General features: G+C 33.0%; 2 protein-coding genes across 2 annotated transcripts; one reads left to right on the forward strand and one right to left on the reverse strand.

The window, feature by feature from the left end:
* The first annotated feature begins 3,958 nt into the window (after nucleotides 1–3,958).
* Nucleotides 3,959–5,999, forward strand: LOC8267079. Its single transcript, XM_015726320.3, has 2 exons — nucleotides 3,959–5,535; nucleotides 5,624–5,999. The coding sequence occupies exons 1-2, from the start codon at nucleotides 4,252–4,254 to the stop codon at nucleotides 5,720–5,722; spliced, it is 1,383 nt and encodes a 460-aa protein (XP_015581806.1). The 5' UTR covers nucleotides 3,959–4,251; the 3' UTR covers nucleotides 5,723–5,999.
* A 4,030-nt stretch (nucleotides 6,000–10,029) lies between these two features.
* On the reverse strand, nucleotides 10,030–10,697 carry LOC8267080 (putative defensin-like protein 244). The gene is made up of 2 exons (XM_002530674.4): nucleotides 10,549–10,697; nucleotides 10,030–10,364 (listed from the first exon to the last, which is right to left on the reverse strand). The coding sequence occupies exons 1-2, from the start codon at nucleotides 10,622–10,624 to the stop codon at nucleotides 10,165–10,167; spliced, it is 276 nt and encodes a 91-aa protein (XP_002530720.1). The 5' UTR covers nucleotides 10,625–10,697; the 3' UTR covers nucleotides 10,030–10,164.
* Nucleotides 10,698–11,373: the final 676 nt, after the last annotated feature.

Genomic DNA, 11,373 nt, shown 5'->3' on the forward strand with positions numbered 1-11,373 from the left:
TTGGACCCAGAGTTTACAAACCAAGATATATAGATTAGGCTACCGTTGCACTTCATGTATATATACTCACAATCATTAAACAATGTAATCTTAGAATTTATAAATAAAAACACACTCTTCATTGATCACAGAAATTCATCAGCTTTCTTTCGTTTGGTCAATAACTGCAATATCAACAAACAAACAAAAAACCTGCTACCTTTTCTTACCATTAAGAAATTCTAGGTTCCGTATGAATTCTGCAAAGAACAATTCCAAACTTTATTGGCTTTTGATATCCGGTTATAGTATTTAACGATCAACTTGGACAGTTCTGATAAAATGCTTAGCTACTGATTACAACATCGATGTATGTCTTATTGTGTCAACCATTTATATAATCCGGTTTGGTCATACCTTCTCTTGATAAAAATCGACTGAAAGACTACATTGAAACTGACTTCTTCATCTAATAATCTCTTGTTTAGTAAGGTTTATTACTATGTACAATATCCCTGAGATTGGCCAAATTATACTGTCAGTTTCTATGGCTTTTATAGTACTCTGAGAAATCCTTAAGGTTTTAACTAGTTACACTAATTTGCCTCTCAGTTAGTTTTTATTGTGAGTCAATATTATTGATAAAAAAAAAAAATTAACATAATTCTTGAACTTATTATTAAGTATCAATTCAGCCAAATTAAGTTCTTATCAAATTGAAATGAAACCATTCATTTTAGCATAATTTAATCTTAATTTTTAAAATAATTAATTGAATGTTGTTTTCATTTTTAGAACAATTTAATCTTAGTGTGTAAGAATAATAATTTACTCCGGAAATTATTTTAATTTTTTACATAAATAAATAAGAATTCCAAGAATTTCAAAAAAAAAATCATATTAGGATTGACATTATTGATTCGATAGGCTCATTCATTCCTTTATCTGTATAGGAATTAGGAAGCCTTTTATAATGAGCCTGTTCCTTATATTTCAAGAAAACATAGTTGTAAATTTCTCTGTTCCAAATTCAGTCTTTCCTCTTTAATATCATCTTTGACATGCAATTCCTAGGTAGTTTCTTCTGAAACCAACAAAAACTATTGTATTAAAATATGGCTCAGTAATTAATAAAACAAGATCATGATGTGTACCAAATGTTAATTTTGTATCAAGGAGAGTGTTAAAAATTGATTCAAATTTTATGTTGTTTGATTTAGTCATATGCAAGCTGCTTTTAGTTCTTTAACTTTTTCTTTCTAGTTTTTTAGATCATGTTCTTGTAAGTGCCAGTTATATTTCCATTTACTACTTCGATTTGTTATTATGTAAAGACTATTTAAAGCTTCAATATGAGATGATTTTACATTGTTTTCATTTCTTTTCATTATCACACTCTTTCTTTTTTGTTGAATTATTTTGATAAAGATCACAAAAAAGAAAGAGTGTGATATTAGAAAGAAATGAAAGCAATGTAAACTCATCTCATACTGAAGCAATTAACGCCTTTAAATAGGCTTTACATAATAACAAATCAAATCAATAAATGGAGATATTATTGGTACTAATAAAAACATGATTTAAGAAGTTAAAAAGAAAAAAATCAAGGAACTAAAGAAAAAAGCAGCTTGCATATGACTAAATCAAACAATACAAAATTTGAATCAAGTTTTAGCACTCTTCCTTGCTACAAAATTTGCATAATTTTGTATTGGAGCACTTCTCTTCAAATTTTCATGATGCACTTCTCATCACATTCAAAAAATATTATTAATTATATTGAAGTATTTCTCTCCAATTTTGATGCACTTCTAATTACCTTCAAAAATTATTGATTGTATTGGAGTACTTCTCTCTAATTTTGATGGACTACTTCTTTTGCCATATTTAATTTATCTTATTTTTTTTTATTTTTAGTTTTTTGACTTTCAATTTTTTTAATATTCTCAAAGTCAATATCTTTTTTCTTTTGAGAAAATGGGAGTAGAAGCCATTGGTGGAAGATTTTTTTTTATTTTTTCTCTCAAGGTCACTCTCATAGGCTAAAAGGATCATTGATGCTCTAATACCACATGTTGGATTTTTCTCATAAAGATCACAAAAAAAAAAAAAAACAGTATGATAATGAAAGAAAATAAAAGCAATGTAAATTGATCTAATATTGAAGCAATTAATATGCCTTAATACGTTTTACATAATAACAAAGATATTATTGGCACTAGCAAGAACATAATCTAGAAACGAAAAAGAGAAAATCAAGAAACTAAAAGAACACCTTGCATATGACTAAATCAAACAATACAAATTTGAATCAATTTTTACAGAATTTATGTAATCAGAATAAATTTCTTTAAGGGTATATTCGTTTGTGTGAAATCAAGACTTCTATGACTTTTGTTCTTACCCCTAATTTGGTTCCTTCACTTGTCCCACGTCACCCTTTCCTTTGAAATCCAAGCTTGTTTCATATCATTTCTCCTACATGTCTATCCTGAACCAAGAACCTGAGGCAAGAAAGCTTGAGAGATGGGTCGAATCAATAATGAAGAGGAAAAGCCCAAGTATAGTCATTTCAGTCACGAGCACCCATTAGAATTTACCAATCTTAGCCGAGCAGCCGCAGCAGAATATGTTCAAGTTGCAACGGGGATATAGCAGCTGGCAAGGATTTCTACACTCGTAAGTTTTGCTCTTATCATCTCCACTGTGCTTGCTACAATATGGAAAGGTTATACCAGAACGTGGCCATGACTTGAACCTTCTTCTCTTGCCATCTTTCAAATGCAAAGCCTGTGGACTTCAGGGTTGAGGTTTCAGCTACAATTGCAGAGTATGTGCCTGCAATATCACTCACTATGCTTGAGGATGCCTCTTACGGAATCATATGCTTTTCATGAATACTTGTTGAAACTTGAGGTTTCTCCTCCATACGATGACTGCATTGGGTTTCGATCACTAGTTCTATAGGTGCAATATGTGTGAATTCAATGTGCATCTTAATCGTGTCGATGCTTTGCCCAGGCTGAAATTCCAAGCTACCCATGGTTGTCGACAATTTTGATTCCTCCATTAATACTTCCGCTGAAATTTATGTTAATGGTTATTGTGTCACACAAACTAGTGCAAATTATATAAACAAATCTCAAAATGCCTAAGCCTCATCCACCACCAGCAATGCCAGAAAACAACATCAACATGATGATCCCCACAGCTCCACTATGTGCACAAGCACAACTTACATGAATCCTAGTCCTTCAGCTCCTTATGCAAACTTATGAATCCCAACAGGAAGTTATGTGTCTAATCCAGGGAATTTTACTCAGCCTGGTGTTAGCCATCAAAATCTGACAGGCCTTACTCAAGGAATGTTGGGGAGTGGAGTGGCTGGACTTCTGGCAACATGAGTTATTACTGGGATTGGAGAGAGGATAGGACGAGATTGTCCAGGGCCTTTTCAATATTTCAGATCAGAGTTCCTAGAATTAATGCTTTGAATTGTCCTAATTTTACTAGTTCAGTCTGTTCTTCCAGTATCCAGTTAAAATTTTCAGTCTTCTGTATGCAATATTGCCAAAGCTATCCATACTAAAGATTAATAGTTTTGCAATTTTCGCTTGTGGATAATGCTATCCACAAGTATTAACCAAAATTATCCTTCCGAATTTATGTTATGGGGCGTTAATAATCACAGAAAATTAAGCTGTGTTGAGAAATGAGCAAAATGTTCTGTAATTTTGAGAGTTAAATTACATTTTGCATGTAACTTACAAGGCACCATGGCAGACCGTCTTTTATATATTTGACAGAAATATACTATTTTAATTCTCCTAAGCTCCCTCGCAAAAGATGGAGAAAAATATGTAAGAACAAAAGAAGTAGCTAGATGGAAAAATGCTTGTTTATTTCCCTATTTTTCTGAATAATGGAAATCATATATGCCGGCCGTGCATTCTAGAATTTCTTAAGATGGATCCTTCTGTCTTCATTCTGTTGCATTCTTTTCAAATTCTGTCCTTTTTGTTATGAAGTATTTTAATGCGGCAAAGGATCCATAACCAATTCTTGAACTTTGGAGTATTAGCGGATACTTCAATAAAAAGATTCTATACTTCATTAGAATATTCTATACAGGACTTGTAGACAATTCTCTTCAAGCATCATTGTTGAGCTTTATATTTTCAATCTTTAAGACTGCTATAACAAGAGGAAGATAGCAAAGAAAAATTGGAAAGGGAAAACATGGTGAAATGAGTTGTTGATGGAAAAGGAGTGATGGATATAGCAGAGAAGCATACCTTTCACCATTTCAGCCATCAACATTTGTTGGAAAGCACCATTTTGTCTTCCACTGGAAACATTACCTGTTATGGTTGCAGCCTAACAATATTGTCCGGTAAGGACTACTATGACTGTAAAACTTGCTCATTTTCTCTTCACAGGATATGTTCAAACATGCCTAGGAAAACCAGACACCCTGCACATCCAAATCATTATTTAACCCTCTTGGTTTCGCCTCCATCTGCCAATAGCACCTTTAAGTGTAAGGCTTGTGGAAATAACGTCTCCGGATTCTACTACAACTGCGCGGAATGTGGAATTTACTATCATATTTTATGCTCATCTCTGCCTCTTTCAGTTGCAATAACTTCCCACCCTCACACACTCAAGATAGAAGTTTCGTCTCCGTATGATTTCTGCTGTGATCTATGTGATAAACCAACTCATTTAGGCTGGCTATATAGGTGTCGATTCTGCGAGTTCGATGCACATATTTCTTGTGCCATTTCTGACCAACGAGTTCAACCTGTGCCACCACCTAACACTTTGACAAGGAAGATTATTTACTCGTCAGCTTCAACAATGGAGGTGAACCGAATGATAGATTATGGAATTGAAAGTAAAGAACTAATGCAATTAGTATTGCAGGGAGTTTCAAGAATTCATCAGGACAGTAATGACCAAGAAGTTGCTCATAGTACCGCAGTGTCCGGATGGGATGAGAGATTGCGAAGCCCTAAAGAGAACCATGACAGAGACAGTGGTGGATTTGGACGATTTCGGTTAAATCAAACAGAAACACAAATTTCTAGCACTTTAACAAGTCCAATAAGCAGATCGCAAAATAAAGATGCATCAACTCCAGCTTCTGAAGACCTGACAATCCCAAGTTACCAATTTAGTGACTTGTGTTTTTCAATTGATTTGCAGAAATCTTATTCAAGTCAAGATCACAAGTTTCAGGCAAATAGGGAAGCCAGTTATAGAGAAATGGAGAAGGTTATTGTTCCTGAAGTCGAAGCAAGGACCAACTTTGATGATGCAAAAATGCTTAATAAGACTTCAGATAATTCCCAACCTCTGCAACAAGAACTTGATTATCCTAGAAGGCCAATGTTCAATCCCCTTTATAAGGCTCCAGAGAACTGGCTGAACGAAGAATTATCTTCCAAAGGTGTCAATCATTATGATGCAAAATTAGGACAATATCAAGCAAATGGAAAAACAATTAGATCCGAGGGCAGGGAGATTGCAAATAACAGTACTAAATCCAAAAAAGTAAGTACGATGATCATAATGTATACATACAATAAATATAATTTTCTCTAAGGACGTGCAATACTTTAGTTCTTTGCTTTCTCTGCAGTCAAGTTCAAGGTGCTCATGTTGGACAAAGCTGTTCAGGTGTTGCTATTATTCAAGGTACCAAAGATGTTCCAGAAGCTTCAAAAATGGAGGCCTGTGAAAAGCTATTGCCAACCAAGTGGATGTGAAGTCAAATTGTATAGGAAAATAAATAATCAATTGTTTAGCAATTTTACAAATGTCATCATTATTAGTTCATGTGATTAAAAAAAGTGTTAAGAATCACAGCTATGTATTGATTCATGGACATTACCATTTACACATTCAACTATGTCTGTTGTGCCTTGGAGGAGATCCTTCACAGTAATCATGAGCCGCAGAACAAAATAGCAGTTACCCATTGTGGATACTTACCTAATATAACTCACTTTCACTCATGTCTTGGAATTATAATTTTTTTTCTTTGGAATTGAAATAATAATAAATTTGATCGTTTACAATCTACAAAATAATTATATATATTAGAGTAAACAAATTAAACTTGGAAATCATGTTAAGAATTTAACCGTTGAAACTAATGTTACTTCCATTGTAAATTTAAATTGTTTACATCTAAAAATATTTTAACAACTTGAATCTATTATCGAGCAAATAACAATAAGAAATTATACATATTCTAATAATTGCACATATAGATTCCCATTTTGCGTGGGTCTTAAATTCATTTTTTGATTTTTTATTTATTTATTTATATCTTCCTTTTCAAAAAAAATAATTTTTTAAACCTGAATAATTTGAAAATATAAAGTAAGTTTTATTATCAACCAACTGATGCTTTTGTGTTTTATAACTCTAAACTGTATAAAACACAATTTATAAGAATTTTTTGATTATATGTTTTTCGAATTTTGAATTTTTTTTATAGATGCATTCATAAAATTTTATAAAACTGCAGTGTTGATAATAAGAATCTTTTTATTGATGTTCTCATAATCGGACTCAATTAAAAATTAAAAAATTAATTTATAATTAAAAATAATCAAAATATTATTATTATCAAAGAAATAGTTAAGAATAATGATCGAGTGCAATGTATTGATTGTCGAATTATAAATTTAAGTAGTATTACAGTGAATATAGTAATTTTTATTTTTATTATTGATAAAGTAGTATTTATTAATTTATATATATATGCGTAAAATATTTATAATCGTAAAGCGAGATATTTATATCTCCAAATCTTTTTTCTTTTTTTTTTTTGGACAGAACTCCAAATCCTCTCTGTGTCCTGATATTACAGGTTATCTTTAAAAGGGATGAAGAAGAAGAAGAGTGCACAAAATAAAAGGGGAACACCTACTCACATTCTGTTTTTCTTCACCAAAATCTAGGGACTATATCAATCGATCATATTAAGATCATATCAACACCCCATTATCAAATCATACAAAAAATATGGAAGTCCCTAAATTTGTTATCTTGATGAATGCTTTTCTGTGAAACTAAGAATCAATTTCCTAAATTGGAAAACCCTATTGGTTGCCATCTGAAATATAATTAATAAAATTATCTTAATTTTGTAACACCCGGAATTTTTATATATTTAATAATGAGTTTTTATTTAAGTTAATTTTAGCTTCATTATTATTGGGTTTAATTTGAAATGATTTAATGAAAAATTTAATATTAATCAAATAAATGAGTTATTTTCTATTCCCAATTAGTTTGAAATTTTAAGAAATTATTCAAGTAAATTATTTGAGAAATGATTATATTTTGGTTATTCAAATTTTTCCCAAATGCATATTTATATAAGTAAAATTATATACTGGAAAATTATGGAAGAAATTATAAAGGATGTTTTTATAAAAGAATTTTGGGAAAATTGGTATTATAATTGATTAGTAGTATTAAATTTTAAGTTGGAAATTGATTATTTAATTTAATTGTGTGTTAGGACTAAATTGGAAATTTAGTTTTGGAATAAGGATTGAAAGTATAATGTTATTTTTATGGGGTTTTAATGGAAATTTGTGAGCTTGGTATTTTTGTAAATAAATATGTCGGTCAGGGGTATTTTTGTAATTGTGTATTTTCAATAATTCGGATTTGGCCCAAATTAATTAGTTAAGGGCTTAATTGAAAGGCTAAAGAAAAGTTTGGGGGTTAAATTGGAATTTTGATGGATGGAATTGTAAGTAATTAAGAAAGTTGAGGGACTAAATTGTAATAAGGAAAAGTTCGGGGGCCTAATGTCGATATTGAAAGGAAAGAAAATCGGGGAAGAAGAAAGGAAGAGAGAGAGAGAGGAAGAGAGAGAGATGGTGTCCTTCCGCGGACGATCGGGCGGGTGGTGAGGGAAATCGCGACGCGTGTGGCGGCCGTTCGGCCGATCTCGGTGGCGATCGACTCCCCCAGAGAAACTTCCTTTTGGCGGCGGCCGGAGGAGAGAGTTCGCGAAGTGGTGGCGTACCGTGTTTTCCGATTTTTCCGGTGAGCTCCAGAGGATGGACGATCGGAGGACGTATCCCGACTCTCCTCACCAAGCTTCGCATTGGCACTTGGTGGCGATCGGGCCCGCTTGTAAATCGACGGTCGTGATCGTCCGTAAATTTCTCCCGGATGATCGGGTGTCGGATCGAAAAATTGAAAGTGGGAATCGCCATCGGCCGTTGTGAGTCCGATGGTGTGTTCGGATCGTCGATCGGACTCCTTTCCCGTTGATCTTGGAAATCCTTTGATTATAAATTTGTGTTTATTGGATTATATTGAGTATTTGATGATATTTGTGAGTCAAAAATAATTGTCCGGTTTGCATGCCTCGTATTTTGTGTTGTGTGGCGGAGTCGGGAAATAGTGAAGTTTGGGGACCCGACTCCCATTGTTTAAATTGTTGGATATTTGAAGTGTTCTTCTGGCAGGTCCTGGACCCGTTTTTACGGGGGGTAATGTTCGTGTTGTTGGGGAGGTTCTCACGGGATTTTCGGTGAGAATTCTCCCGAGTCGAGATTCTTGCATACACCCCATGAGTCTAGACCTAGGATTAAAGATCGATTGTTTCAGCGTTTTGATAAATTGTTTTCCGTGACTAGATTGTCCGTTTGTTCGGCTCGCTCCAACCGAGGCACCAGAGCAGAGCTAGGAGGTCGCCCAATTCTGTGAGTTAAAGTCATTTAATCATTGCACTATTGCTAAGTTTGATTTTAATATGCTATTTTGGAAGTTTATGCTTAATTTGGTTATTAGTATCGCAATGTAAATAATTCTACCTGGATTATTAATTAATGAAGATAATATAAGTATTATTATAGTAATGTTATAATAATACCAAATATAGTCAGTTTTCCACATGAGTTGCCTGATGTCATACTCTTAATTGTTAATTGTTATTTTGATATGGTTGAATGATTTCATTATACAATGATATTTATTATATGTGATGATTTCGATTTGGGGATGTGGCTTTCGTAGAACATGCCGCTCGATGGGTTACATCGACTGCCGGTAATGATCATGGACATGTAATCGGATTTTTTTATGGGTTTGCCCTGGTCGAGCATGGCTCTCTAGGCCGATTTGTGTAAATTCACGGGAGGTAAGGTCCCTGGTCGAGCATTGCTCTTGGGGGCGCCGACTTATTTGGATACTTAAGTGACTGGAAGTAAGGTCCCCGGTCGAGCATTGCTCTCGGGCGATCTTATTGGATTAAGAGAGCCAAAATGGTCGTTAGAATTTGGGGTTAGGGTTCTCACCGAGCCACTCGTCCCGTAAAAGTAGAAATATATTTTTATTTATTCATTTATTTATTTATTATGGTATGATTATAATATGGATTGTATTTATGTGCATGGTTTGATATACTGATTTGAACAATCTATGTTTTCTGAGAAGAATGCAATAGTTCTCAGATTATTTGATTTTAACTCACTCTGAGACCGCATTTTCTTTTTTGATTCGGAGTCCTCTCGCGACTCTTATTCAAAGAATCCGACTCCTTCATCATCGGGTGATGTATTTGATTTGGTATGTAAATTGATAAATCTTAGATTCTCCGCAGTAGTAATAGTAGATGTATCAGTTGTAAATTTTCTGAGTTTCAGGTCTCGCCTAGTTTTTCCGCATCAAGTATTTATGTAGAATGTAGTCATAAGATAAATTGTGGCTTTAATAATATAAATTTGAGATGAGATTTGTTTAAATCGTTGAGTGTCAGGCTTACTACGGGTTTCGGTGGCCTTAAGCCTACCCATTCCCTAGTGCCGGTCACGGGCCCACGGGTGGGGTCGTGACAAATTTATTTTCGAATTTTTGCACCCTATATTAATTTATTTTGATATTTATCACCCTTGTCCGTCAAAAGCATCTATTCTATAAAAAATAAAAAAATAAAAAATAAAAACAGCTAAAACTGACCAAGGGTAGATAACCAAAAACAAATCAGAAATCATCTACAGATAAAGAAATAAATAAGGGCAAAAAAGGAAATTTCTTTTTCAGGCTGTGACCACATATAATTTGCAAACCTTTGAGAATTATTGTGGATGAAACACCCATCAAACTAGTAAATACCAAAACTTGTTGCTGCTCTGGCAATTTTTTGAACTAAAATTGTGAACAAACAATGTCACAAGTGCACAATCTTTTATCAGTTCCTGAAGATTGGCATTCACAATTCTTTGGCATACTACTTGCTCCGTACTTCCCTAGAAAGTCAAGAAAGCATTGATAACGCGGCCCCCATTCTGGGCAGGATCCTCCTCCGAATATCTCCTGCTTAGGGCACCATTTTATATCATCATCCCCTGCGTTGTATCAAAATAAAACTAATTTTAGCCATTTTTTCCACATACGAATGCTTGAATTGCCAATTATTCAGGAATTGGCTCGTTCGTATTTGGTTTGTTAGATTACTGGCAAGAGCGAACGTCAGAGTTTAAATTTATCAAAAAAAATTTAAAAGAATAGCTATACAAGAATTGTTTTTACCTTGAGTATGAACAGTGGATAAATTCAACAGCAGCATCATACACGAAAGAACGAAAATGATCTTTGCCTTCACCATCTTAAATTTCTTTTTCACTTCTATTTCTTGCTGTGATGTTTAGTAAAATGGTATAATGTGTTGCTCAAGTATGCAATTCGAATTTATAGGGATCCAATAGACCAATTTGGAAGCTAGTGACTATTTCTGCCTTTTTATTATTAAATTACCTAAAATCTTGTTATTGCAATGCGCACAACCAAATTTAAATTAATCAATTGATTTCTTTCCATGTACTCAAATTGATACGTTTTATAGAAGGAAAATGCATGTGCGTTAATATTATGCCTTTCAGCCACTGAATTAGCACAGGAATAATAATATGCATTTATCTTTTTATTCATAAAATTTTAATTATTTTATTTCAATAATCTCATTTTTAATTATAATTTAATTTGGTATTTTTGAAAATGAAAGATTCATACATCACAAGATAATAATAAAAATATTTAAGAAAATTAGTTCTTTCAATTGTTTATTGGTAAAATAACTAAAATATATCAAATTTAAATGATTGAAATATAAAAAGAAATTAAAGTATCATGAGTTAAGCAAAAATAAATGTAAAATTTAATAAATATTTGTGTCATTATCCGTCTCAACCGATAATAGGTGTCTTTACCTGCACAGAAAGTTAACATCCTTTAAGAAAACTTCAGGATATATAATTTATAAATCATTCATATTTTCAATATAGAAAGTTTTTTAATAAAATACCTTTGAGGTTTGTGGTGGGATAAGCATTCGTCTATGACGTTTTGAAATTACCA

Source organism: Ricinus communis, chromosome 10 (assembly GCF_019578655.1).
Source record: "Ricinus communis isolate WT05 ecotype wild-type chromosome 10, ASM1957865v1, whole genome shotgun sequence".
Classification (NCBI taxonomy): Eukaryota; Viridiplantae; Streptophyta; class Magnoliopsida; order Malpighiales; family Euphorbiaceae; genus Ricinus; species Ricinus communis.

Excerpts from the sequence above, each read along its gene's own strand:
- LOC8267079 (XM_015726320.3), top strand. The coding sequence starts at position 4,252 with ATGGATATAGCAGAGAAGCATACCTTTCACCATTTCAGCCATCAACAT. Across the intron at positions 5,536-5,623 it reads ACAGTACTAAATCCAAAAAA|TCAAGTTCAAGGTGCTCATG; the intron begins GTAAGTACGATG and ends CTTTCTCTGCAG.
- LOC8267080 (XM_002530674.4), bottom strand. The coding sequence starts at position 10,624 with ATGGTGAAGGCAAAGATCATTTTCGTTCTTTCGTGTATGATGCTGCTG. Across the intron at positions 10,365-10,548 it reads ATCCACTGTTCATACTCAAG|GGGATGATGATATAAAATGG; the intron begins GTAAAAACAATT and ends GATACAACGCAG.